The sequence below is a fragment of the Caretta caretta genome, chromosome 12 (genome assembly GCF_965140235.1).
Source record: "Caretta caretta isolate rCarCar2 chromosome 12, rCarCar1.hap1, whole genome shotgun sequence".
NCBI lineage: Eukaryota > Metazoa > Chordata > Testudines > Cheloniidae > Caretta > Caretta caretta.
In genome coordinates this window covers 37774086-37801454 of record NC_134217.1, presented here as the reverse complement: position 1 = coordinate 37801454, position 27369 = coordinate 37774086, and the positions used below count along the sequence as shown (strand labels likewise).

Genomic DNA, 27369 nt, shown 5'->3' with positions numbered 1-27369 from the left:
GCCTTTTCCCTTGTTTATTTTTTTGTTATCCAGGAGTCCAGATCTCTCTGCATCTTGTTTTTTGGGGGGGATTGGGGGGAACCTTGACTGAGTCCTGCTCTAAGCCCCTGTCTGTACCACAGCAGCACAGCCATGGCACTGGAGTGTAGACGCTTCCTGCGTCCACAGAAGGGGTTTTTTCCAGCAGTGTAGTTAATCGACCTTCGCAAGGGGTGGTAGCAACACCAGCAACGGGGGCGAAGGCAAACTAGCTCTGACGCACAGGGCGTGACATTTTTCACAGCCCCGAGCCATGTAGCTGAGTGGATCTAATTTTTAGACACCGACCCGGCCTAAACACAGATATTACACCAAATTAACTGAATCCATGAAACCCCCCGCCCCCTTTAAACTAGCGCAGGCTTGAATGTAGACCAGGCCTGAGATGTGGGTGAATACTTTACCTTCGGGGCTCCTGCTTTCAGGGACTGCAGCTCCCAGACAGTAAACCCCCAGCACCCACCCCCTTCCCAGTAACAGTGGCATTAACGGCAGATTTCAGAGCTGCGTGCTGATGTGTCCCTCCTCTCAAGCTCACCCTTTTGCCATCGGTGTAGGGACTCGTTTTCATGTACAATAAAGCAAGGTCATGCAGATTTCCCTCGCAACTGCAGTAAATACCTACAGTATCTGCCGACTCCAGCTTAGGGGAGGGTTCAGCCGTTTGCCCAGAAGAGAGAGAGCAGGGCAAGGAGGCAGGTGTTCTGCACCTGTAATCTCCTCCAAGCTGCTGTGATCTATTCTTCATCTTCATCGGCTCCACAGTTCCTACAAGGGTCTCGGCAGCCCGCAGGGTTTGGATGGATGTGAGGGTGGGGAGGGAAGGCTGCATGGTGACTTCCCGCTATAAGATCTCTTCCTGTGGTTGCAGGGAGAAGTGGTGTCACATGACCCAGGAGGAGCGTGACGACAGCCTGCGGTTTAACGAGAACATCACTTTTGGGCAGCTTGGGTAAGGCACGCGCTAATTGACTGATAAAGCCTGCATCTGGGTGGCCAGAAAGAGCCTGTCCATTGTCGTCATGGGAAAAATCTCAATAAAAATGGATGGGAACAGAGCTGCGAAGCTTGGATCGGGGCCCGAGCATTCAGGTTCAGGGCTTTGAGTCGGGTCTCTTTCTGATAATGAAGACCGGAAATTCAGTCTACCCGAGGGGATGAACAGACTGACGCCAAAGTGAAGGGATTGCTGGGCTATTGGTGTTTCCTTCCTTGATTAAACAGCTTCGGTGGTGGAGCCGAATGCTCTCACTCCTGTATTGAGACTGTCCATTCATGGAAAACACTAGTGGTTTTTTTAAAATCTATATAAAGATACTCAGAACCAGGATTCTAGTGTCCAGGGTTTTCCAGCCCCTCTTCCTCATGTCTACTCCCTCCTAAGAGCAAACACGAGGATTCTCCAGCCTTGATAGGAAGAAATCCACTAAGTTCCTCTCGCCCGTGGCTCGGGCTGGGATTGGAAGAACCCTCCCCTTTGCCCTTGTCGCTCTTGTCAGGTGGGGGCTGAAATGGGGGGTTAGCTTGATGGCTGCGGTGGGTGGGGGAAAGGAGGAGAGTTCAACAGACACCCCCAGATTGGTGGAGAGGGCGAGAGGCTCTTTGCAGCCATCAGGGGGTGTACGCTGGACTCTAGAGCAGGGGGTTTCACCTGTTCCAGACCAGGACCCTTGCCCCGTGTAGCAATACGGGAAGGGCAGGGTATGCCCAACCCCTCTCCCCCCGCGACTCCTGTTCCAACCCCTGGACTGTACAGGTGTCCGATCACAACACCACTGCCTTTCGGGGAGTCCCAGAGCTGAGTTCTGCGGTTGGGGCCGGCCCTGCTGGCTAATGTTGGGGAGTGGTGCAGTCCTGCTGGGGTTTCCCGTGAGAGAAGGGTCGGGGACTCTTTGCAGTGCGCGTGCCATGTGTCTCGCCTCTTCCCCAGCACCTTCACTCACAACATGTTGGCGTTTGGCCTGAGCAAGAAGCTCTGCAACGACTTCCTGAAGAAGCAGGCTGTGATCGGCAACCTGGATGAAGGTAGGGCAGGCCCGGGGGCTGTGCGCGGGAGCCCAGCACCACCTCCTGGAGGGAAGGGAACGTGGCTGGTGGGGAGGAGGTGGGGAAGTAATTGAATTCCAAGATGGCTTCCATTCCCAGCACTGGCTCCTCCTAATCTATGGCAAACTCCAAATATTTCACCGTATTTTCACTGACACTTTCTGAAATGCTTGGCACGTTTCTTAATGTACCGGATGGGTCTGATTCGGAGTCAGAATCCGTTGGAGTCAATGGGGCCAGACCCCCAGATGGGGTCAATTGCTATAGCGCCAGTGAAGTTAATGGCCCCAGATTCCCTGCTGGTATGAACTGCTGCAGTTTCGTTGGAGTAAATAGGGCCAGATCCACAGCTGGTGCAAAGGGGCACGTTGCCGTTGATTTCAATGGGGTTGGAGCCCCAGCTGGGGTCTATTAATGTAGCTCGGGGTGATTACAGTGGAGAGATGCCACTTCACACCAGCTCCCAGTCTAGCTGTGTGGATCATTGGTTTGTTTACAGTTCAAGACTCACGTGGGGGAACTCCCCATCCAGTAGTTTCTAAACCAAATAAAAAACAAAAATGTTGCTACCTTGCTAGTTGTGTCACTGCCTTGATTTATTTAAAGAGCCCCAGAGCCCTTAGGACAGAATCTGCCCCACATGTGCGACCCACTCTCCCTCTCCTTTCATCTTATCAGAACGATAAACCCTGGCGTCACAAACGCATTTTCTCTTTGCATTGCAGAGCAAAACAAGCTGCTTAGTGATCACATTGAGCAAATGGCTGCCGAATAGCCATCTGGCCTGTGTCCGGCGTTTGGAGCGAGGCGGAGAGGCGCGGCAGTGGGTGTGGGTGCGGAGTGGGAGGACTCCTCCGAGACCACCCGCAACTGAAGATGGGCTACGTAAAACCACCGCAATAAACCTGCATGATTGTCAGCAAACCTTAGCGCTGCGCCGTGCAGCCCGTAGAAATAGGAGCTCAACAAAAGCAGCCCTTTTCAGATGCTCCGTCATCCCAGAGCCCCGTCACATTGTCCGAGTCGAATATTCCAAGAGGTGTTTTTGTCTGTAAAATGGAGTAACTGCTCAAGATCCCTGTGTGTTTATGTGGGCTCGGGGGAAGGGCAGGATTGCTGTATCCCAGGCTCCAAGGAGGTGCCTTGCACTGGCCATGCTGCTGAAAACTGTTTCCTGATGTGACTGCTGCAGTAGCCAACAGCGGATGAGATCAAAAGATACTGTAGGCAGGGTGGGGGGTTGGGTGTAAAGGGAGGGAATAAAATGGTAGCACTATGGGCTTGTTACTTTAGAAGGTTGGTACCCAGTGGCTAATCCAGGTGAAAACAGGACTTTAAGGCCCCCACCTCCGAGATCAAGAGCTGTGTCCTCCTTGTGGTGCGTCGTGCATTGAAAGTTTATCCACGACAACTGCACCATGCCTTTTGCTCTGGCAGATTAGCAGCTGCTGCAATAGGAACCAGCCTTGAGATCAGAGCAATCTGTCCCATCTTCTGGTTTGACCTGCCGTTCTGCAGTGAGATGGGCTGATGCCCTTGCAGTTTGTACAGCCCTTCCAAAAGGAAACGTTGATTGCTTCCGTTATTGGGGCTAGAGAGGGAGAGAATTCTTTAGTGACAAAATCTGGGCAGATGGGACCACTCTGGTAAAGGGTAGGAGACTGATCTCGGAGCCACTGCAGCATCTTTGATGTCGGTAGTCTGATTTTGTGTCAAAGTGCATTTCATTATCTATCTGAAAACGTCCCTCTTGGTCTGGGTGATAAGCAGGCATACAGAAACTCATGCAGATGTCTCTGCAGTCAGAGAAACGCAGCATCTGGCTAGCCAGCCCCCTCCTTTAATACGAAGATTCTTCCAAGGTGACCCTTTGAGAGCTTTACTGTATTTGCTTCAAAGGAACGCGGGTGACGTTTGTACATCTCAGGGTGAGGGCAAATAAAGGAACTTCCTTAGTACGCTGGATAGACTGGTGGCAGCCTTGTTCGGGGGAAGCTGTAGTGGTCCGTCAGCTGGAGAGAGGAGGAGAGGGGTTGCTTTGCTTGGTTTCTGTTGGTAGAGATGGTAAAGCTGTAGCAGGACGACCTTCTCCCTTCTGCCTTTCCTCTTGCAGATTTTAAATTCTGAAAATCCTCCAGGTGGCGCCTTCCCACTGGGAGCTGCTCAGCAATGGCAGCTACCCTCTTCCCCAGAGCTTCACCCCATATCAGTTTGCTTGGTGGAGCTGGGGAGTGTAGTTCAAGGCTGGGACATGGAAATATATGGGATGTGAGAGTCTGGCCCCCAGGTGGGGGAGGAACTCTGGGGCAGGAGGCAACCCAAAAATGATTGGAGCATGGCGTGTCCTTGTGACTTTCCCTAATACAAAAGAAACCCGGGTTAATTTTCCTACTAACCACCGCTTCCAGCCACCGGTCTTCCAGACGTACCAGACCAGACTGCTGCATGTCTGTCTGTCTACTTTTAAATAACACATCCCGTTCAGATACAACCTGCACGCCTCCGGGGTGCGAGTGAGTCACTCGGCCTCTGGGCTTTCTCAGTGCCATGATACAGATTGTGCTGTTCTTGTTCCAAGTGGAAACGAAATATTAATCTTATTATTTTCCCACAAATCTAATCATCCTCGGTTCTCCTTCCTGACCCCTCCCGTACCAATCAGCTTCATGAGCCATCCTGAAATGGCCTTGTGTAAATACTCATTTTATTCCTGGCCTTGAGTGACTCCAGCCTCCCTGGATATATTGTAATCAGTAGAGCAGAGTACAGACTTTCATTTCTTTCTGGGTCCCTTGTTACCAGTGTGGCATGCAGTGTGTGTCAGTGAATCTTGGGTGTCAAGTGTTGAGAGAGGGATGGAGTGACTAGAATTATCTAGGTATAATACCAGTGACTTTAAAAGAGGCCACAGACTTTACTATATAAACCTTTTTTTTTTTTTTTGGTAGGGGCAGATGGCTAGATAAAAATGGGAAACTTGTAGCAAAACTCAGGGACTTTAGAGATCAATGCTGGAATTTCGTCTAGAAAAGCGTTATGCAAGGGAAATGGGTTTGCTTCTCCCTTGGGAAAATAAGGCACGTCGGAAGCCCGTGTTAAAGGCTGTGGAGCACGGCACAGAGACATGCAAAAGTCAGGCAAGCTGTGAGCCCTGTCACATGCTCTGTGGCTGTCAAATAAGAATTTACAGCCTAGCACACGCTAATTTCCAATAGAAATCGTGCAGTTGTCTACTCCAGAAAATGAAATGCTGCTTGTGTTGTGGTGTTCAGGTGACTATCTTGCTGGTTGTGTTCAATGCTTCGTCTCCAAAAGTATTACCTTCGCTGACTTCTGTGTTTACATGAGCCTGCGTTTCAAGGGATGTTTGTCCAGGGCTGCTCTGTGCCATCAGTTACGTACTGTAAGATTCATAGTGTTGCAGGTTTGTTTTATTGCAGCCGCTTGACTTGTTGGCCCTGCAGTGTTACTTCCTGAATCTATAGATTGGTATTTAACATCGTGAGTAATCTCTCTGCGAATATTCCCAGTCATGTTGAGATTTTTAAGTGTGCTGTGTGATTATTCCTAGCCCCCAAAGCAAGCCAGTAATCCTAGACTGATGCTCGGGAAATGAAAAAACGTCCTACATAGATGTTTGTAAAAGTGCTAAAGTCTCCTTGGAGTGTCGGAAGCAGCGGCATTCGATGTTGGGTATGTGACCAAATATTGTGTTCGTGAGCTCTGGGGTGGGCGATCCTGTTCCTGCAGATTGCAAATGCAGTCGATCTGCCTCTTCCGATACATGCCAGTTTTGATGTGTCCATGTTGTCGTTAGTTACTTACTACTAAGACTTGCTGTTCGTCATGGTGTTAATAGGAGAAGTCCATGCTTCGGTCCTGGGTTAAAAGGCAGAAACCACAACTAAGTGCAAATGAGAGAGATCCCAGAGCAGTCTAAGGAGAATGTGCTTTAGGGTTTGTTTTTTTTGCAATATTAAGTGGGAACAGCTGAGTAGCACAAGACAGTAAAAACCTCTGTGTTCCCTACACCTCCCAGAGTCACCTCTCTTTGCCCATGCTATCTAGCTAATGCCCTTGACACCCACAGCCCAGTTGCCAAGTGCACTCGCCCACTGTCACAATCCCCTACCTCAGCCTTTCAGGTCAGAGCTGCTTCGTGCCAAGTACACCTCCGGGGAATACAGGGTCCTGATCACTGCTCTCTTGTGGGGCTCCTGAGACTCCCCTCCCCTGTGGAATGCGGGAGAACTGGGGCAGTCAGGCTCCCAGAAAGCTTGGCAGATGCTTCCCAATAACCCCTCTCTCTCGGAGACACCCAAGGAGGAGGTAAGAGGGGAGTCATGCCAGCCTTGTAGGGTCCTTGTCCCCACTTGGAAAAGAGGCAGACACCCCCAATCCAGCAGCTGTCCATGACAGATGGCCAGCCTGACTCATGGGGCTGTATCTCCTCTCCTGTGGCTGTCCAGCATATGACGCAAAGGTCAGCTCCTTGCTTGCTGTTGGATTGGGAGTGGACACCTCTGCTCCAGGATCTCCAGAGTGCTCTGCTGGAAGAGAGGCTTGGTTCCCTACTGAAGTTAAGTTAGGAGACCATTGTCTGCGGACCAGCTAGCTGGTTTGGAGAGAGATCTTGACTCCACTAGCCAGGGCCACCGACGCACTCAAGCCATATGCAAAACTTTAAGCATGTGACTAGATCTACTGACATCACGTGATTAAAGTTGCACGCATATGTACAAAAGCACTTGACTGGCTCAGAGCCCCCAGACCCAATAACCTTTCCCATCCGTTGTTTTAGTTTATGAACTTTATCCCCTTTCTTCTTCAAAGCTGTGTCTTGGGGGGTAACCTCCTGCCCCTCAGCACCATGCAAGGTCATGGAGCGATGAGGATTTTAATGTCACGAGACTCATCTCCATAGCAAGGAGCTGCTGAGTCAAACCCTCCCCGTGATTACTGGCCTTGGGAACTGCAGCACCTGTTTAAAAAAACAAACAAACTGTGACAGCCTTAAGGCTTCAGAAATGAGCTTTTCCTTCCCCAGGTGCCCCAACGCTACCCTCCAGATCCAAGTAGAAATGAGTTGACTTTGGTGTGTGTCAGTGTTTCTGGCATAGGCTGAGTCTTGCGTTTCTGAGCCAGAGTAAGTGCAGTGATGAGTGGGGGATGGGGCTGTGGTGAGACCCATTCTAAAATCCCCTCTGTGCCGCATGGAGAAAGGGCTTTGGCAACGTCAGTTTCAGGTTTGAGCTGCCCAAGCCGTGGAGGTTGGTTTTAGATTTCACCCTGGAGATGCAGTAGAAGAGATGAAGGCCCACTAACTAGCCTATCAGGGAAAGTAGCCCCCAGCCGAGATGACCAGCATCCCAAGACAGCACTCAGCCTGGGAGAGGGAGTTTGACAAAATGGCCTGTTTTTCCCCTTTGAGATCTCTTGAGACACATGAGGAATGATTGTAGACCTCCGAGGTGGAATGAGAAGGGTTCCAATCTGTGCAAATATGCTGCGGTTGAACCCCTCGTTCTGAAGTGTGTAGCATGGCCAAGCATCTCAATTGTACACATTACTTCTGGTACCTAACCCCCGGGCGGACTCCTGTGGGATGTGCTTATCCGTAATTGTGCTGATGTGTTACTGAACTTGGGGCAAAGCCAGGCCAAAGAGAACTGGAGCGCGCACGCTGCTCCATCCTGGTGCCCAAAGGGGATGAATTTGAAGGTTGCATCACCTAACTGAAATTCAGTGATTGTGTCGCTTTCCCAAGGATTGCTGGTATGGGATGTATTAGCCTAGAATTGTATTGTTTGGGGAGAAATCACTGCTATAGGAATGTAGCCTGCACTTAGAATTTTATTCTGCTTATTGGTGGGTTGATGGATGTAGGGGCAGCTCCAGCAGTTGGCTGGTAGCTGATGGTCATCAAAGTGTAGCGTACAGTATGTCTGATCTCAATCTGTCTGTGTCTCTCATTTTTTCTTTCCTGAATTCTGCTGTTTTCTTCCAACACTAGAAAAGTTTAGCAGTGAAAACATGTTGTTTGCACGTGTATTTTTTCTAAAAAATATAAAATTAAAAAAAATTGTATGCAAATGCAAAGAAAATGTTTAAATGTATTGCCCCACGTTACAGAATGTTTGCTTCCATTGGGGTTCCAAATGCTGTATTTTACTCTTTATATAAATATAATTATATATATATTTGGTCTGAGTTTGACTTTGACACTGTATTTAACGTTACTGCCATATCATGGGCTGAGGGTGATTGTTAGACAATTGATGTGTTGTACTGGGATCATGTGACTTGATTTCCCAAGGGATCTTGGTTTAAGGATTTGTTTGAGACTATTTTAAGCCTGAAGACCGAGGGGGTTAAATTATGCATTCCTGTTTTGGACTGTGGTGAGGGATTAGAATAAATGGTCTTTAAACCCCCCTTCCCCCCACTCCCAATCAACTTTTACATTGAGCACATCACTGTATATTAAGCACGGTGAGCGTTTTGGGTTTTGTAGCAATGTCAGTGCGTGCAGAAGCAATGTCCCCATTCTCCCCACCTTTTCCCCATCTGATTATTTGCAGTATTTCCCCCCATCTCATTCCATTCAGTCGTCGTCCTCGCTCCTCCTTGTGCTCACCTGCTTTTTACGAACGATAATGTTGTTGCACCTTTTGAAAGCATGAGCATTTGCCCTGGAGCTGTCGAGGCAGCAAAGCCCGATTTATTTTTCCCCTGCACTGAGTCTTTTTCCGAATGGCCTGAAGATCCCACCATGGAGACGGGATTCTTAGAAGCCCCAGGACATTTCACTTTGCTGTATTTTAAACAGCAGTTATTCAATGTTAAGATATAAAAAGAATTTCCTTTGAATAATGGGCTTTAACTCTCATATTCCCCCTGCCGTTTAGCAAATCTAACCCAGGAAGCTTGTTTAAAACTCCTGTATCCATGTGGGGAATAATCTGCAAAACTAGCCTTGCAAACCTATTTCCATATCGTTTCCATACATCTGCCGCCTCTCCCTCCGTCTGTAAAAATGGTAATTGTCCTTGCCAGTAAAATCAGTTCCCAGATGATGCTTTGCATATACAATAGGCTCGAACAAAACTGAGCACAAGATTTCCTTTGTAAGCCATCTCAGTCCCCAGGCTTAAGTCCCCATCACAGTCCCCAGCTACCACCGTGTGCACATGGGCCCCGACACCTGATGCAACTTGTCCTCTTCTCTGAATGGTGGGGCTATAAAATATTTCCTGAGGGAGTGGGCAGGAGGAAAATGGTTTCCAATGGGAACAGAAGTTCTGCACTTCTAGGTCACTGGTTCAAATTTAGCCTGACTGGTGGGTACTGGCCAAGTCTCCTCCCTTTTTGTCAGCTGTTCAGTGACTAGTGTGAAACAAGTTGTTCTTGGACCATTTCCTGCTGGATAGGTGTCCATAACACCAACGTTGCACCCACAAGCCGCATGGCTGCCGGCAGTCTCTGCAGAGAGTTATGGGCTATTGAGACTAAACTAACCTCTCCCCTTAGAACTGGTTCCTCCAAGGTGTGTTGGGAGGACAGGCTAGGGAAAAGTCTGCAGCCCTGCTCCATGGATACGTGACGTGTACAATAGAGTTGTCAAGCCAGCTCCTTTCACCAGTACTAGAATTGCATCTGCCCACTGCGAACCTGAGCAAAATTTAGCACGTTAGTGCAAGTGGTTTGAGCTGGTGTCATTAAACACGTCAGCCAGTAGGAGACTTACCCATGCGTCATCACAGATGTCAGCAATATGTTCGTCGAACTGGAGCTGAAAACTGTTCGGGGCTAGGGTCGATGCGACAAACCCCTTGCCCACACCACTGGTGTAGGATGTGAGACTTGGGAAAATGCTTCCTGCAAGGGCTAGCACCTGGCTTGCCCTGACTCTTCCATTTAACAGATTTCAGCATGTATTCATGGAGAACTATAGTTGCTAATTATTCTCAGCAATGAGTCAGCTTCCTAGTGTTGACAGGGCTGACTGGTAACGCGTCAGGCGAGGTGGTTTTAACCACACAATGTGGGGGATCACGTGTCTCATTTTCAACTCAGACCCCCAATACTCTCTCTTCTTCGTGATGCTGGTGAAAAAACTTCCTCATATGCTTAATTTTAGGCACTTGAGGACTACATCAGCGCAGACGGTGACTAAGGATGTCAATGGCACCACCCAACTATATATATAAAATGATGGGGTCTAAATTAGCTGTTACCTCTCAGGAAAGAGATCTTGGAGTCATTGTGGATAGTTCTCTGAAAACATCCACTCAATGTGCAGTGGCAGTCAAAAAGGCAAACAATGTTGGGAATCATTAAGAAAGGGATTGATAATAAGACAGAAAATATCATACTGCCTCTATATAAATCCATGGTACCCCTCATCTTGAATACTGCGTGCAGCTGTGATCACCCCATCTCAAAAAAGATGTATTGGAATTGGAAAAGGTTCAGAAAAGGCCAACAAAAATAATAAGGGGTATGGAACAGCTGCCATATGAGGAGAGATTAATACGACTGGGACTTTTCAGCTTGGAAAAGAGATGGCTAAGGGGGGATATGATAAAGGTCTATAAAATCATGACCAGTGTGGAGAAAGTAAATAAGGAAGTGTTATTTACTCATAACACAAGAACTAAGGGTCACCAAATGAAATTAAAAGACAGCAGGTTTAAAACAAAAGGAAGTATTTTTTTCACACAACGCACAATCAACCTGTGGAACTCCTTGTCAGAGGCTGTTGTGAAGGCCAAGACTATCACAGGATTCAAAAAAGAACTAGGTAAGTTCATGGAGGGTAGGTCCATCAATGGCTATTAGCCAGGGTGGGCAGGGATGGTGTCCCTAGTCTCTGTTTGCCAGAAGCTGGGAATGGGCAATGTGGGATGGATCATTTGATGATTACTTGTTCTGTTCATTCCCTCTAGGGCACCTGGCATTAGCCACTGTCGGACAACAGGATACTGGGCTAGATGGCCCTTTGGCTTGACCCACTCTGGCCGTTCTGATATGTGCGTAAAGGCCTGGTTTACACTTAAAAGTTTAAGCATAACGACGTCTGTTCGGAGCATGCAAAAATCTCCTGTAGCTCTGCCAGCAAAAGCCCTAGTTTTGCTGTGGAAAAAAGGCCTTTGGCCGGTTAATAATCCCGGGCTCCTCCAGCTCTTGTCTTCGGTAGATCTCGTAGCACTTCACAAAGAAGATCAGTATCATTAACCCTCATAAATATGAGGAAACTCAGGTGCCAAAATGTGACTTACCCAACAGGCCAGTGAAAGAGCCAGGTATAGATCCCAGCTTTCCTGCATTCCAGTCCGGTGTTCTAGCCACTAAACCAGCCTGCCTCCTTGTTGATTATTTTGTTCAGGGAACTAGTAATAAGTCATACCGGCAAAATAACTTTTGCTAGAATAAGTTGTCTCCACAATGAGGTTTTACTGGACTAGCCATGCTGCCAAACTCTGGCTCGCGTACGTCCACCTGCAGATGAAGGTCTGGTTGCCGTGCAGGCAGGCGTACCCACACTAGCTAGCAACGGATAACAATAGAAGTGCAGGTGCAGCAGCATGGACCCAGCATGGCCCAGCAACTGGAGTACTCAGCCAGGCTCCCGGGCAGGCTTGTACGGGGCAGCTAGCCCTCACTGCAGCCAGCCTGGCCAGACCCTCGTTAGGATCTAAATTGCAGCTCCTGTGGGTTTGCCTGGTCTTGCTGCAGCCACGCCTTCACCTTGTGGTGGTGTTGTACCTGTCATGTAGACAAGACCCTGTCTGAGCCGTATCAGGGCCTCGAAGCTGTCTGCAGTGTCCTGAGTACCTCACTGCTAAAGAGCAGACCACTTTCCAGGCGGAGTCCCTGGAGTTCTGTGGCATTTCTAGGACCGATTTGTGCAGTCTCACATTAAGGATGACCGGAAATAATTATAAGGAGAATAACAAACAGCTGCCACAGTCGGGCACTATCTATATTTCACAGTTGGGGGAGCCGGGGAACAGATCGACTTGCACCCTTGCTTAGACATTTTATAGGACTTTCTACTTGGAGAAATTTGGCCATGGTCTGATTACTGTTCAAAAATAGGCAAATGCAGATGTGAGAGCACACAGTGTGACAGATCATGCCTTTTATTGCTGATCACTGATTGGTTACTCACCACTTCACAGCAGACACCAATCCATGCTCTATAAGAAAGTCCGTGTCTTTTTAAAACCTCTGTCATCCAGCATGAAAGTGGAGAGTAGCTTGGTTTTCCACTCTGCGTATGGCCAATATGGAAAAAGATGGATCAGTCTGAGAGGCAGGCTCTGTCTTCCAATATACGTGCACTGTTAGCTGATCCACTCCACTGCTCGTGTGACTTTCAGCTCCTGACACACGCCCCCCGAGTCACGTGATGCATGGCATGGCAGTGGCATGGACACACTGATCCCATTTCTACAGCACAGTGTGTACGTAACCAAGAGCTCGGTTCTGCTTCGGGGCAGTCGGCTTCCTCCAGAAACTGGTCAGTTGTTCGGAAGCTTGTCTGGATAGACGTGACGGTTTGTTTAAGGAGCCACAGTCCAATATTTGCTGGCTACTATATTTTGTACAGGAAATGCCCCAACTCTTCCAGACAGCAGATGCCCTGGTATCACTTTCCCGGGCACGGGAAGCAAGTTTCAAAACCCATTGAAGTGGATGGGAGTCTTTCCATTGCTTTCAGTGGATGTGGGCCTAGATCTTTCCCTGGGCCACGCTGCTAAGGCTGAAACCATGTGTAAACATATGGGCTGCCTAGAATTCTGCTTCTCACTTTGACCGTGGGGCCAGACAGTTGGACTTCATTTGAACACCAGCGGAGCTTCCACTTGAGACCACTTTCTTTTCCATATAACTGACTTGCTCAAGGATGCATAGCCACACATTTGATAGAGGGCCCTCGCTTTCTAAAGTGAGACTGTAATCTTGGCTCTATTTTGTCCCTGGCACACAGTGGGAGAGGCGCAAATTGAGAAGGGAAGCTAGATATTTGGTAACTTTCAAAGTTCTGGGTCCATTTTCCTGTTCCGCTCATTCAAATCAACAGTATTAAGAGATGTTGGAAATTGAAGATGCTTTTTGCACTAGAGAGAAATCTTGTATAGCAAAGGGGGGGTGGGGGGATGTTTTTTCCCCTAGGGGGAAAACAACGGGAGATTGTCTGTGCTCAGTAGAACTGTCAGGGAGGTCCGGTTCCCCCACAGTACAATAGTCCCCTGATTTGTCTGACTTTAGCTTGGTCCAGGGACCAGGTAACAATATGCTTAGGTCCCATCTGCACTGCAATCTAGCTATGCTATTCCCTTAAGTAGTTGTATTTGTAGTATCTGCAGGACATGACTAGAAACTCTTTGCACAACACAATTGTTCACAGTACCGTGGCTCTGACCAGCAGGGGTAAGGAGTCTTCCCCCTTGAGAATGATATTGTAAAACCCCAGCTATAGACTTTCTAACGGTAGTTCCTAACCCTACCCCCTTTTGGTGGGAACTTGGCCTGCTTCCCTCGCCCCTGTGACCTTTCAGCCCTTTGAATAAGATGGGATGCGTTCAGTACAAAAGCCTAGGCGGGGGGGGAGCGCCTGCCTGTTGAGTTCAGTCTCTCCCTGTGCTCTGCCCTCTATTGAAATGCTGTGGTTCCTCTCCCATAAATGACCTTTCCCTGCACACCGCCCTTGGGCACCGGCTGAAAGCAAGAAACTGAACATGCCGCTCTTAGGGCTTTGCAAGCTGCTGGTCGTGCTGGCCCTGGGGGGTATGCAGTTGCCACTGGCCCCCACCCGGGCTGCTGGAGAGGAGTGTGAGCCCCTTGTGGCAAAGGAGGGAGACCTGTACGCGCTGGGGCTGTTCAGAGTCTGCGACACCGAGTCGGACAGTTTTGAGTAAGACGCCGTGGAGTCTCTAACCTAGCCCTGTCTTTGCTGGGGATGTGCAGTGGGGTAGTGGGAAGTAAGCAAGATGAGGACAATAAGCCAGGTAGCTGGGCTAAGGCAGATGGGCCAGCTGGGGGTTTACAGTCAGGGGAAGGTGCATGGCTGGGTTTTGGGGGATCCCTGCTTAGGGCTAACTCTGATTGTCCAACTGCTCTGGGGAAAGACAATTCAGCAGGGGATGAAAAGTCAAGTGCCCAGTTCTGTGATTTCTCTCCTCCTCTCAATGAACTCTGCTGGTGACTTTTAACCCTTGACTATTTAAGCGATGGCCACCAGGGAGTGGCCCAACCCATCTGGTTTGCCACCTTTAGGTGCCCTGGAGCTGCAGGTCCAAATCCCATTGGGGGACAACCTGGCTCTTTGTTCTGCTGAAGCAGACATGCTGAGTATTTCAGATGAGACCTTACAAACCCAAATCCTGCCTAGTCTGCGTGGATAGCAATGAACCTGTGAAGTTTTTCCATATACATAGGAGTTCCCCAGCTGTCCTTGGCCAAAATTGCCACCTGCCCATCCTGTTACCTAATGTGATATGTACCAGCTGGCTGCTGCTTTATCGCTTTCCACCCCAGAAGTAGCTGCATTTCCATGGTGTATGATGACATTCCCTTGTGTGTATAGGCTCCATTTACAGGAAAGTTGCATCTAAAATATAATTATTACTCTCCTGTTTGCCTGTCTCTGGTGGCCTTATTGGAGGCATCATGCTGGCTGGTTTTGACATGTTGGTTTAGCTATTAACAGTCATACAGGTCAAGGCGTCCCAGAGACATGTGCCCTGTAGCATCTCTCGTACTGTGTGTTAAATTTCCTTGCAGGGGAAGATTGGTACAGAATCAGGGTTCCCCTCTAAGCAAGTTACTTGCTAGATGCTAAGACCCAGTGACACCAGCCCTGTGAAAGAAAAAGAAAAGTTTCTTAAGGAGAGATCAGTAGGAGTCCTGTATTAGGAAGCCTGTATTTACCAGTGGAAATCACGCCCCATGAGATCTGCCAGGTCACTTGCAGCATGGATTTTACGCAGCCTTACACAGTGGCCTGTTTTGCTTTGATTCCCAGTCTCCAGCTGTACGTCCTTGCCCAGGCATTCAGGTTTGTCGTGCAGCATGCCAGCCCAGATGGCGCTGGCTCCTTGGGGTATAAACTGGTTACGTACTGCGAGCAGCCCCCAGGCTGCCCTGAGAAGATCCTCGACGAAATGGACAGGGCTCACAGGGAAGGAGCACAAACCATTGTGACTATCTTCTACGCAGGCACGGAGCCAACACGCTCGCTCTTTGTTAACGTGCTGCAGGTGAGTGGTGGCCTCTGCCAATTAACGGCAGGTAGAGGAAAGAAAGCATACCAAGCAGATACTGGGAGGGATGATACCCTCCTTCTCCCCCCTGCCCCTACTGCAGTCCCTTCCACCCACTGCTGCTTCTCTCTTGCACAGTGTTAATTCTGATTTTACTGTAATTAGTTTAAGAGCGCCAATAAAGTTCTCAAGTTCTAATGTTCAGCCACTAAACACCAGAGGTTAATTACAGAGCACATGCCAGCTCTATTACTTACAACCTGAGAGCAGGGAACGGTGGTCTGCCCTAGCTTTCCTCTCCTGTGGGATAAAATGAATGCCCTGTCTCCAGGCTCTGTGGAGTTTATACTGCATCTCTAATGCTGCTATTAAGAGCTTCCAAGTGCCCCTGTGTCAGGGGGTCCTGAGTATTAATAATGAAAGTGACTCTAGTTGGCTTTGTCTTTAAAAACCTTGTCAGATTTATGGCTGTTGGATCAGCCCTGCTCCTCTCTGTCACAATCTCTCTATCCATTAATCACCATAACTTCACAACAATCAAGTCCCATCACCATAACTTTTGCCACTCTGCCGAGAACAAGGGAGGTCCATGATCAACCAGTTAATGATTTCTGTAGTCCCACCCTTTTAAGCCAGAGAGACTTTTACTCTCGCTGAGAGACTTTGTCTGCAAGACGGTACCCAGCATGCTCTGACAGCCCTCAGCTTCTCCAGGGCAGCACTGGTAAATTTAAGAGGAAAAAGTGGGAAGTTTGATGGTGGCAGTGCTTAATTTGTGCCAGGGCTTGGCAGTTCATAGCCCCGGCACTTCTAGGCTTGGCAGTTCATAGCCCTGGCACCTGTGGGCTTGGCATATGAAAGTTTAAAAAAAAATTTTTTCTTGAGCCCCAGCACCTCTTCCATTACAAATTAAGCACTGGATGGCAGCGTGGAAAGACCGGGTCTGTTCACGTCTGCAGTGTGCTGTGCAATGCAGAGCCATGGATCATACCCCACGGTTAGGCTCCTTCAGTGTATGGTGGGTTATGTAGCCACAGCCTCCTCTCGCTCTCCCCTCTTGCCAGACACGGTGCCTCCAGTTTGAGAAGCGGAAGCGTTGCTGTAATTCAGTGTCCGACTGATGCAAGGCTTTTTTTATTTTAAGGTGGAAATTAACCTTTCCCAGATTCGAATCCACCACTCCATGCTAAAGATGAATTTCAGAGGCGCCTTGCCAAGCATCCTGGGACTGCTGAAAGCTTTCCAGTGGAACCTGGTTGGCTTCATTCATCGGTATGAGTTAGAGTTCAGGGATGTCATTGCTGGCCTTGAACAAAGCGACCGAGGGGAGATATGCATCGAATTTACAGAGCAGAGCATCTTTGATGGTCGGAAACTGATAGATAAGATTTCCTCCTCAAAATCAAATGTCACACTGGTGATGGACGAATCTGCTCTGTATTACATGTCAAGGGCAGGGCAAGAGGAAAACCGTACCATGGAGAAACACATCATTCACTGCTGCTATGGGGTCACTTTTGGACTTGCTGGGTTAGAGTATAAAGTTTTCCAGGGAGTGTGGTCTCTGCACCAGAGGCCTCGCCTGGTTCCTGGGTTTCTTGACTATTTGCTGGACACGAATACACACCGATCTGCAAATGCAACCGTCGGGTATCTGTTCCGCAAGGTGTGTCACCAGTGCACAGCCAACCCCAGCTCAGAGCACCCCTGCAGGAACTTCAATAACCCTGTGCCAGTCAACACCAGTGCTGCACGTTTAAGTCACCATGAGCAAGACATTTGTCTTGGAGCTCCAGCTATTAACATGTGCAATTTGTGCCTGGACCGCTTAGCCTATCTGGATGTCATCTTCATCATGGATTTGTTCACGCAAAAGCTAGCGAGAGCAATAGAAGAACGATCTCAGAACTGCCCGCCATCCCAGCCACAGAACAGCTCTGACTTCAATGGAGAACAGGTACCATTTCACACTGCAAAACAACCTTTAACAATTGGTTTCTTAGCCACGCCATGGAACAGCCAACTGAGAGCGCCGATTCTGAGCCCCATGGCAGCGTCTGTGCTAAACGGCAGATGCTGCTGCTTGTTATAAATCTAACCCAGTAAAACTAATTGGGTCAGATTTGCGAATGTGGCAAACAAGAATGTCCAGCGAATTGGGCCGCTGTGACTGTATTTCAACCAAAGCAGTCTCAGAGATGCCACTGGAATTAAATGGCCACGCCCATGCTTCAAGATCATTGATTCTTTACATCCCCTAATACTAGCGGGAGCAGCAAACCAGCAGGTTTCCCTCTGCTTGCAGTAGCATCTTTGGTTCACACAGATGTGTCTTCTGGCTCTGTTTGGTTTGCGCACCTGGTGTCCAAGCTGCTCTCGTTTCTGTCTCTCTTTCAGTTGGAGCAGTTTCTCATCGATCACTATTCCCCCCTCCTGCCCATCAATCCAAACCCCTTTGAGGTCTTCTACTGGAACGTCACTGATGACGGAGAAGTGAAGCTCCCCCAGCTGGACGTAGATGTGCAGAGAGCGGCCTCCGACAGCTACGACCCTGTGGCGAGGACTGTGGGCCTGAGGGGCGGAGGAGCCATCAGGGTGAGTGAAGCCGCTCTCACACCTGTGACAATAAAGGCCACTGCTTGAGCCTTTCGTAGAAGGATTTCAGTGTTCCTCACAAAGAGAGGGTCAGGGTCCTCACCCACCTTTCACAGACAGGGAAACTTACAGCCCAGAGAGTTTCAAGTGACTTCACCAAAGTGTCAGGGCCTGCGATGGAACCCGTCCATCCTGACTCCACATCCCAGCCCCTCGCCGCTGCCTCCCACTCTCCCAGCTCCCTCCACGCAGAGAGCAAACATGGGAGGTAGGAGACCTGCGCTGGATCCAGAGACTGGAACTGGGCCTTCTCCTGGGAGGTCCCACTCAGACAGGGGGAGTGAGGGGAAGGAAGAAACTTGTAGGAGCCAGGCAGGCAAGTGTGGGAAATTGTCTGACTCAGCTGGGCAGCATCAAGTGGCTGGGTATATAGCCCTGTGAGGGGGCCTGGGGCAGGAAGAGGGTGGATCCAGGAGACAAGGCTGGGTCCGGAGCAGGAGCTGGACTGGGGCAGGGCAAGGAACAAGCATACACACATTCTCAGCTGGGGGCAAATGCTTTGAGCAGCTGCCAAACTGCTGCTGAGCTTAAGAGCCAGTCTGCTGCCTCTTCTTACCAATCAGGCTGCGCTCGTCTGGCTTCCTGGAGACTGGCTCTGCCGCACACCATGATTCCTGACGCCGACCCGTCTCTGGCAGTTGCTCCCACCTCTCCCTTGGACGCGCTAAGGGGTAACTGTTCCCTAGAGGGCTGGTGGGTTTGGATGTACAGTTCCTGATACTGTCAATGAAAATCCTTCTGCATCAAGACGGCAATAGGCCTCTCTGTTTCCCAGTAGCCTTTGCCCACAACCCTGTCTGTGTTTGAATTGCAGATCCTGCCCTCTCATTGTTCCCGAGGCTGTGGCCAAGGGGAAGTGCAAAAGCTACACCCGGATTTGCCTCAACACTGCTGTTATGCATGTGAGGTTTGCAGCCCTGGAACATACAGCAACGGATCAGGTGAGTCTATCTTGCTGGCCCAGTGGGCACCCACCTGAGTTGAGGAGCAACCTAGAGCCCTGCCAGAGGCCGAGAAGCTGGCTAGCTTGTGAAAGGGCTGGGTAATTCTACAGCCATTCTAAACACTGGCAGGTGCAGATGATCAGATCTCATGCTCCAGGATACAAGTTGCTCCTTTCCGGGGGTCTGGAAGGCCGCTTTTCACTCACTGCACTGCACAATTGTCTTGGTGCAACTGAGGTGAATGGGAGTGGCTGGGGACTCAGCAGTTTTCAGTAGCTCAGGTAGGGTGACCAGATGTCCCAATTTGATAGGGACAGTCCTGATATTTGGGGCTTTTTCTTTTATAGGCTCCTATTACCCCCCACCCCCGTCCCGATTTTTCACACTTGCTGTCTGGTCAGCCTAAGCTCAGGCCACTGATTTAGATGCTTCAGTATGGACTTAAAGAGCCTCCTAGTTTTAAAAGTCTCGGAGCCTTTGTTCTAGAGCTACCCCACTGGTTTGCAGAGAGAATTTCTTCTGGCTGGAACGATGATGGGACATAGGACTCCCAGGGAGCGAGCATAAGTGGCAGTGATTGTAATAAAGAACTGGAAGAGTCCTCTACGTAGTGCATGGAAAACATGCCTCCTCAACAGCTTGTCGTTTTGCATTCCAGCCTTGGAGAGCTGCTGGTCTTGTCCCCAGGATGAGTGGTCTCATGGGGGCCAGGCCTCCTGCTGGAAGAAGGCCGTGGTGTACCTGTTCTGGTCCGAGCCCACCAGCGTCGTGCTGATCATGCTAACGCTAGTGGGGATGGCCCTCACTGTTTCTGTCACGGCGTTGTATGTGAAGCACATAGACACCCCTATTGGCAAAGCTGCCGGGGGGCCCATATTTTACTGCCACATGGCCAGCCTGCTGGGCTCCTTTGCCAGCGTGTTCCTCTTCGTTGGGGAGCCAACAGGTTGGAAGTGCAAACTTCGCTGGCCGGCCTTTGGGGTGAGCTTCACGCTCTGCCTCGCCAGCATCCTGGCCAAATGCGTCCGGATTCTGGCTGCCTTCGCCACTCCCGTGGGAAGGCCGACAAAGCTGCAGAGAAGCCTTTATCTGATTGTTCTGGGCATCCTCCCCACTCTGCAGTGCATCATCTGCTTTCTGTGGCTCCTCCTTGACTCTCCTGGGGTCAGGCATTCCTACCCCAGGAAGGCAGACTACCTGGTCATCGAGTGCTTCAATGAAACAGGCATCGGCTTCTCCTTCAGCATGGGGTATCTCTGTGCCCTGGCCTTCTGCTGCCTCACAGCTGCCATCAAAACCCACTCTCTGCCTAAGATTTTCAGTGACTCCCAGGGCATCTCCTTAATGATGGTGACTTTCTTTGCTGTCTGGCTCTCCGTGATGCCAGCTCTGGAGTCGGGAAAGGAGCAAATGGTTGATATGGTGGCCGTTGTGTCTATCCTGCTGTCTTCCTACAGCGGCCTGGCCTTTCTGTTTTTCCAGAGATGCTACGTTATGTTGTTCAGACCCCATCGCAATACTACAGAGTGGATCAAGAAAACCACATACGCGTACTGCCAAAAGGTTGCTAGCAAAGCCAATCTGATCATCCAACTGGACCGCAGCACCACCACCACGGACATGTCCACCTAAGGGGTGGTGGTGGAATGAACGTGGGGATGCTGGGTGTTAATTGCTCAAATTGTTTGTAATTCTGCTTGCTTTTGCTGTGTAAAGGCCCCTGCAGGGCTGGGTTCAGGCAAAGCCTGGTCCAAACCAAATAAATCCATCAAGCCCCAAAGCAAGGGAAGGGGGAGAGGAAAATGGGCTTACAAATTTTGGAGGCCCCTATAGAAAATTTTGGAGCCAACCCCTTCAGAGCTTGTCCCTCAGGCCAGCCTCTTACTTGCTCTTGCCTTAATCTACCCTTGCTGTTTGGGCTCAGACTGGAGCCCCGGGCTCTGTGACTGGCTGATGCAGGTTTCTTCTGTGTGTGACTTTGGGCAAGTCTCTCCGTGCCTCAGTTTCCCATCTGTATTTCCTTTCTCTCACCGTTTGTCTGTCTTACCTGGTTAGACTGTCAGCGTGCTGAGGCAGGGATTTGTTGGCTCTTGCAGGGTACAGCACCTAGCGCAGTGGGGGTCCTACCTGGATTGGAGACTGTGGATGGTGTTGCAAATAATAACAAATCCACCAATGTTCAGGGCTGTTTGCATCCATGGGGTTGATTCAGTGCCATGGCTACTGAATATAGTTGAAAGTTTGGGGGTGGGCTGTGTCACGGATCCACAGGATCTGTGCTACCCACCCCCCTCTAGCTTGTAAACAGCCTCTTGGAGGAACCTCTGCCATGTGTAGACCCCCAAGGAGTCCCAGTCTAATTTCGGGGTAGGCCCCGCAGCCTCACCCCCTCCTAGGTTGAGCTCTTGAGCTCTAACACTCCAGCTTCACACCCTGAGCACTGCCCAGTGTGTCCAACTGGAATAGACTCCTGGCAGAGACTTGCCCATTATTCAGGGACTAATGCACCCCAGCCAGTGTTTGTAGTGCCCCCAGACACCCTTTTCAAAAGAGGAGGGTTTATTAGTCAAGTGGAACACAGCACGGGAAGTCTTTAGGTTAGCAGAGAAATAAAAGCCAGCACAAGTCACCAGCCAAGCTGTAGCGAACTCTAGTTCCGGCTGTCTCTCTCTGACCTCCTTAGTGAGTCCCAGGAAAGATCTGCTTCCTCCGGAAACCCACCCTTTATCCTCTGCTGGTCACATCTCACTCCTTCGTTCCTGAGCTGCGGTCTTTGCTCAGCTTCCCTGCTGGGGGTTGCGGGGAGAACCTCCTTCCTGGTTGTTTCTTAGATGTCAATGTTTGGTCATTGGGGCTTTTCCGTTGTCTCGCTGGGATTCTGCATTGATATGGGTTGCTTTCAGCAGGTTCCTTAACCACCCTGCTCGCTGCGGCCCAGATAGCCAGACAACACCCCCACCTCGTGACCTGTGCTGCCGCCAAGAGCAGACTTAACACTTTTAAGAAATCAAAGTGCAGCGGGAAACTGAGGCACATACAGGCCTCATAAACATATTCCAGAAACTTCCCACTTCGTCACAGGGAGGCGTTTGTTGAGAACTGGTAGTGTAGTGCAGTGATTCTCAACCTGTCCAGACTCCTGTACCCCTTTCAGGAGTCTGATTTGTCTTGTGTGCCCCCAAGTTTCACCTCACTTAAAAATTACTTGTTTACAAAATTAGCCACAAAAATACAAAAGTGACAGCCACACTAGTACTGAAAAATAGCTGATTTTCTCGTTTTGTCTGTATGAAATTTTAGTTTGTACTCATTTTGCTCGTGCTTTTCATGTAGCCAGTTGTAAAACTAGGCAAATATCTAGATAAGTTGATGTGCCCCCTGGAAGATCTTTGTGTACTCCTAGGGGTACACATACCCCTGATTGAGAACCACTGGGGTTGGGGTCACAATTCACTGTTTGATTAAGTCCCTGCTGTACAATCCAGTGCAAGCTGCCAGCTGATCACTAAATTCACTCGCGGGTTAAAACGCAACCTTCATAGGGCCAGCTCATTTAAATCATAGTGATTTGCCGCACGTTAGCCCTTTATGGTCTGACCTGCAGTGGGGCAGTCTCATGGGCATAGACACTTATTTGGCCTTTTGCTTATGAGAAAATGTGTTGTACAAAGGCAGGGAGCTTAAAGGGGGAAGCAACGGTGGAAACCAGGCTGCGAGATGCAGTGGAAAGTTCACTCAGTGGCGGAAGAGAAGAGCTCTCCGCAGATGCAGTCTAGTGTGTTTTGGGTTGCCCCGACAAGAAAACATAGATTTCTGTGGCTGGGGATTGTACGCATGAGGGTGGGACAGACGGAAAGCTCACTGGATTGCAGAACAATCGCTAGGGGTTTGTTTATATTGACTATAATAGAGCCAGTTCTGAAACGGGGTCTCCATTTTGCTCCTTAACACGTGTCTTTACCTTGCCAAGTGACTGTACCACTGGCATCCTGGCTTCCATATTTATTGTGTCTCAGTGATTCCTTATTAAAAGTGCTCACTTGACAAGGGAAGTGGGTTTTTTCCCGTAAGTGCCAAGGCTTCAAGCTCCTTGCCACATTCTGGGGTGCAGTCCAGACCAGTGAGAGGTGGTGTCAACTCCTGCCCTCTACCCCTGGGTGCCTTAAAATGCTCAGCTGCTGCAGCTCCCTTGCCTGGATGCTCCCATCCACCAAACAAGCCTGCACTGAGTAGCTATGTGATAAGCAACCCTGGACAACAGCTCTGGATCCAGCAGCCTGCTTGTTTCACCACAGCCACACTCTGGTCTCCCCCAGTGCTTCCCAGCCCTGAATTTCCCCCCAAGCCATGTGCTCTGCAATGTCCAGCCCCTCCTGGATTGTTCAGAGGAACGATAAGGTTCGTTAGCTCCTCTAAAGAGAGCAGCTGCTCAGCTTAGCACTTTAACTGGGGTTAAATGTTCAAACACAGCACCGGGTCGGTTTTATATTAAAAGTAAAACAAATTTATTAGCACAAGGAGAGAGGGTTTTAAGTGAGTTCAGGTATGAAGGATAGAGCTAGAAATGGTTACAAGCAAATCAAAGTGCAAAACTTTTCTAAAGACCAAAGCTTTACAAAACCACAGTCTTAGTTCAAGGGCAGATTCTTATTGCATGCCTTCCAGCAAGATGGCGGACCACCTCCTTGGACGGGACCTCCCACCATGTCCAAAGTGCTCAGTTCCTTTGTTCTAGGTGAACAGTACCTTGGGGTTCTTTGCCTCTCTCTTTTATAGTCCAATGAACCTTTGAAATTGATTCTGTGACACTACACCCCATATTCTTTATAGAAATATTGTTATAATATGATTATAGCATACTTATATGCAAAAGAAGTCATGTGAGATATCATTGGAAAGGTTATGATTTGCTGAATATGTTTATCCTATTTGTATGCATGTACCATTTTTGTATCTAAAGGTAGGACTATTGACTATACAGCTGTACTACAAAAGTGTTTACACCTGGGAGACACCTATCAGACAGAATGCAATCAGTCTGGCTGGCTAGCTGGGAACAAGTCAGTGGACCATTAGGGAGAACAATAGGTCTTTGAAGATGCTAATCTCCCACCTTCCTGGGATGCTATAAATGGCCTTGGACTCATGGCTGCTTTGACACTGCAGGGTCATGTGATCATGTATTTTTCCACTGTGCGGAGGGGAACCACACTGGAAAACAAGATTCCTGACATATGTAAAACCTATTTAAGGCAGGGGAGTGACATAATCAGGGTTTGTTCTTCACTGAATACCCACCCAAGATGACTGTTGTGAACATCTAGACACAGACCAAGGGGGATGGGGTGGAAGAAGGACTGAGCCCAGGCTGGGAAGGTGTCTGGCCTGTGAAGGAAATATGTGGAGTTTAAGCTGCAAGCAAGAGCAGCTTGCCTTCAAGAACCTCTGCAATCTGCCTAAAACAGCATTTAGGGTGAGAAACTAACCAGTTTCTGTAAAAAGAAAAGGAGTACTTGTGGCACCTTAGAGACTAACCAATTTATTTGAGCATAAGCTTTCGTGAGCTACGAAAGCTTATGCTCAAATAAATTGGTTAGTCTCTAAGGTGCCACAAGTACTCCTTTTCTTTTTGCGAATACAGACTAACATAGCTGTTACTCTGAAACCAGTTTCTGTAGTATCTTAAGCTTATATTGCGTTTTTGTTTTATTTGCTAGGTAATCTGCTTTAATCTGTTTGCTATCCCTTATCACTCATATCTATCTTTTTTAGTTAATAAACTTGTTTTTATTTTCTCTAAAACCATTTTGTGGAATTCATAACTGGGGGGCAAAAAGCTGTGCAGAACTTCCTCCCCATTGAGGGAGGGAGCAAATTTTATGAGCTTACACTGTATAGTTCTCTGGGCAGTGCAAGACTATATAATTTTGGGTTTACACTCCAGAGGGGGTGTGCGCTTGAGTGCTGGGCAGTTCCCTAGCTGAGCTTTCCCATGCAGAGCTGATCTCAGCCTCTGTGTGAAATTGCTGCTGGGTGTGTCCCTACCTGTGTGTGTGCTGGAAGGGGGCTTGAGAACCTGTCACAGCAACACAGTGCAAAGAGAACCCAGGCTGGTGGATCAGGTGAGCTCAGTGGCACCCTGGGGGCAACCTTTCCCCCAAAAGTAAAGTTCATTGAGGCCATGAGACAGGAGACATGAAGTCTGCTGGTGAAGGAAATTCCATGCTAGTTCCTTCCCTGGCTGGTGTTTGCTAAAATGCAAACGAATGGCCACTGGATGCATGATTGCTAGTGGACTTTGATGGCACCTGGCTGGAGGCAAAGGCCTGTCCTTTGTCTGGTAAACACATTTGAGCATCACATTTTCTTCATATTTGTGTGGTCTCTTGGGCAGTTCCCGTACACACGCCACGCAAAAATATTAATGACCAATGTGGTGGTAGTTTGCCAATGAAACCGTACATGACCCGTGTCACACAAACAGTCTGACATAAATGAATCGGGGTACACTGAACTGCTCAGGTCGGCCAATGGGCTGTTCTTACATAACATTGTGGTGTGGGAGCTTGGGTGAAGCCAACCAACTGACTGTGCTGTGATTTTGGCAATTAATTGGTCTTTAACTATTCATGGTAAATAGGCCCAATGGCCTGTAATGGGATGTTAGATGGGGTGGGATCTGAGTTACTACAGAGAATTCTTTCCTGGGTATCTGGCTGGGGAATCTTGCCCACATGCTCAGGGCTCAGCTGATCGCCATATTTGGGGTCGGGAAGGAATTTTCCTCCAGGGCAGATTGGAAGAGGCCCTGGGGGTTTTTCACCTTCCTCTGTAGCATGGGGCACGGGTCACTTGCTGGAGGATTCTCTGCACCTTGAAGTCTTTAAACCATGATTTGAGGACTTCAATAGCTCAGATATAGGTGAGAGGTTTATCGCAGGAGTGGGTGGGTGAGATTCGGTGGCCTGCATTGTGCAGGAGGTCAGACTAGATGATCATAATGGTCCCTTCTGACCTTAATATCTATGAATCTGGTGGCTTTGCATTAGAACCCAATAAGCATGTCTTGGTTATATGCCTGGTCCGGTCTGCTGCATTCAAGGAATGTTTCAATTAACCCTTTGGGTCCTGGTAGGTGCTAAGGTGTGAATCCCAATAAGGAAAGGCCAGCTCCTGAAGGCTTGATAGGAGGTTCTCAGGTCAGGCCCCCGGTGGACAGGTGCCATGCTCTGACGTGGGGCTGGTGCTGAGGAAGAGGTGAGCTGAGCACATGAAGATCCCAGCTTGGTGGGAGAGGAGATGAGGCCTTCTAGCTTGGCGCTCAGGCTGAGGGAGATGAGTCTCAGTGCGTTGGTGGGAGGGAGAGTGAAGTGTTCAGATGCAGCCACTGCTGGGCAGGGGAAGGAGACAGGAGCCCAGCAGAATCATCCTGCAGGATCCATGCACACATGGAGGAGACAGAAGGTTTAGATACACTGGGGTCCCTTTCTCTGTGATGAATACTCATCTTCCCTCCTCTATCTGGGGCAGGCGGGCACCAGGAGAGGCAGGTTCCTCTCTGGAAGCAGCACCTATCCAGAGAAGAGATTTTTGTTTTGAAAATGCTAAACGCAGAATTTGCCTTTTTGCTAATTGTGTCCTTTTGCAAATGGCTCGGGATGAGCTATTCCGCTCCCTAGCCTCATCATGGCTCTCCCACCACCTCCCCAACTCTTTTGCATGGCCTGAAGGCTACAGGTCGTTTGAACCAGGAGGAGATCGCTCCGGAACAGGATGTTTCCTGTTTGCATAAACTACAAAACGCGCAGAATGCAGGGTAAAGGTGGGGTGAGAGTTTGGTATGCATGAGTGGGGCTCAACCACTGCACTGAGCCCCCTCGACTGCCGAGAGAGGCGTTTTCTAGCAGGGTTTTCTACTGAGGTTTTGCTTCCAATTTGGTTTCCCAGAGTCAAATTCTGCAACCCAGACATGGACTGTTTGCAGTGGGGGGGGGGGAAGGTTGGCCTCAGAATCTATGAATCTGCAGCTATTCTAGCTAGCTACACGTTTTAATGCCTCAATACACAACAATCGCCAGCTGGGCAGGTCGGGAATTTACGCCAAACTAAGAACATTATGGAGTTTTAAAAAATCTTTTCCACTAAAGCCTCCAGCATTGGGACCATCTGGGGTGACAGATGAGAGCATGTGGGAAGAGTCAGGTGCTTTATTTAAATTCTGTGGCTTGTGGGGCGGAGGTCCCTATTTGTGTAGCCTCCAGGAGAGAATCTGGCAGAGGACGCTTTGCAAGATGTCCATCGCTGGCTGGGCTCTGCTGCTAGCTGTCACACACCTGGTTTCTGCTCAAGAGTCAGTCCAAGATTGCGACGGAATCTGGGAACAGGAGGGAGACGTCTATGTCTTGGGGATATTT

The 27369-nt window shown here is 49.2% G+C and overlaps 3 protein-coding genes across 8 annotated transcripts in view; all 3 read left to right on the top strand.

The window, feature by feature from the left end:
- KIAA0513 (KIAA0513 ortholog) overlaps nt 1–8283 on the top strand; it is a 91992-nt gene extending 83709 nt beyond the window's left edge. For all 6 annotated transcript variants that reach the window (XM_075118456.1, XM_048816322.2, XM_048816323.2 and 3 more), the window contains 3 exons: nt 911–991; nt 1970–2064; nt 2811–8283. In XM_075118456.1, coding sequence (XP_074974557.1) covers nt 911–991; nt 1970–2064; nt 2811–2860 — 226 coding nt within the window. In that variant the 3' untranslated portion in view covers nt 2861–8283. The remainder of the gene's footprint in view (nt 1–910; nt 992–1969; nt 2065–2810) is intronic.
- A 5549-nt stretch (nt 8284–13832) lies between these two features.
- The window catches only part of LOC125620822 (meckelin-like), a 53138-nt gene continuing 39601 nt past the window's right edge, over nt 13833–27369 (top strand). Inside the window, 5 exon segments of the mRNA XM_075118450.1 lie at nt 13833–14008; nt 15119–15353; nt 16501–16723; nt 17683–17951; nt 18826–18956. Of these exon segments, the coding sequence (XP_074974551.1) occupies nt 13833–14008; nt 15119–15353; nt 16501–16723; nt 17683–17951; nt 18826–18956 (1034 nt within the window).
- LOC142068671 (extracellular calcium-sensing receptor-like) lies at nt 19197–20607 on the top strand. Its single transcript, XM_075118432.1, has 2 exons — nt 19197–19236; nt 19614–20607. Exons 1-2 carry the CDS (start codon nt 19197–19199, stop codon nt 20585–20587), a joined length of 1014 nt encoding a protein of 337 aa, XP_074974533.1. The 3' UTR covers nt 20588–20607.

Coding starts and splice junctions, on each gene's coding strand:
- LOC142068671 (XM_075118432.1), top strand. CDS start 19,197: ATGGGAGTGGCTGGGGACTCAGCAGTTTTCAGTAGCTCAG. Junction 19,237..19,613: donor AGCAGTTTTCAGTAGCTCAG/GTAGGGTGACCA, acceptor TTTGCATTCCAG/CCTTGGAGAGCTGCTGGTCT.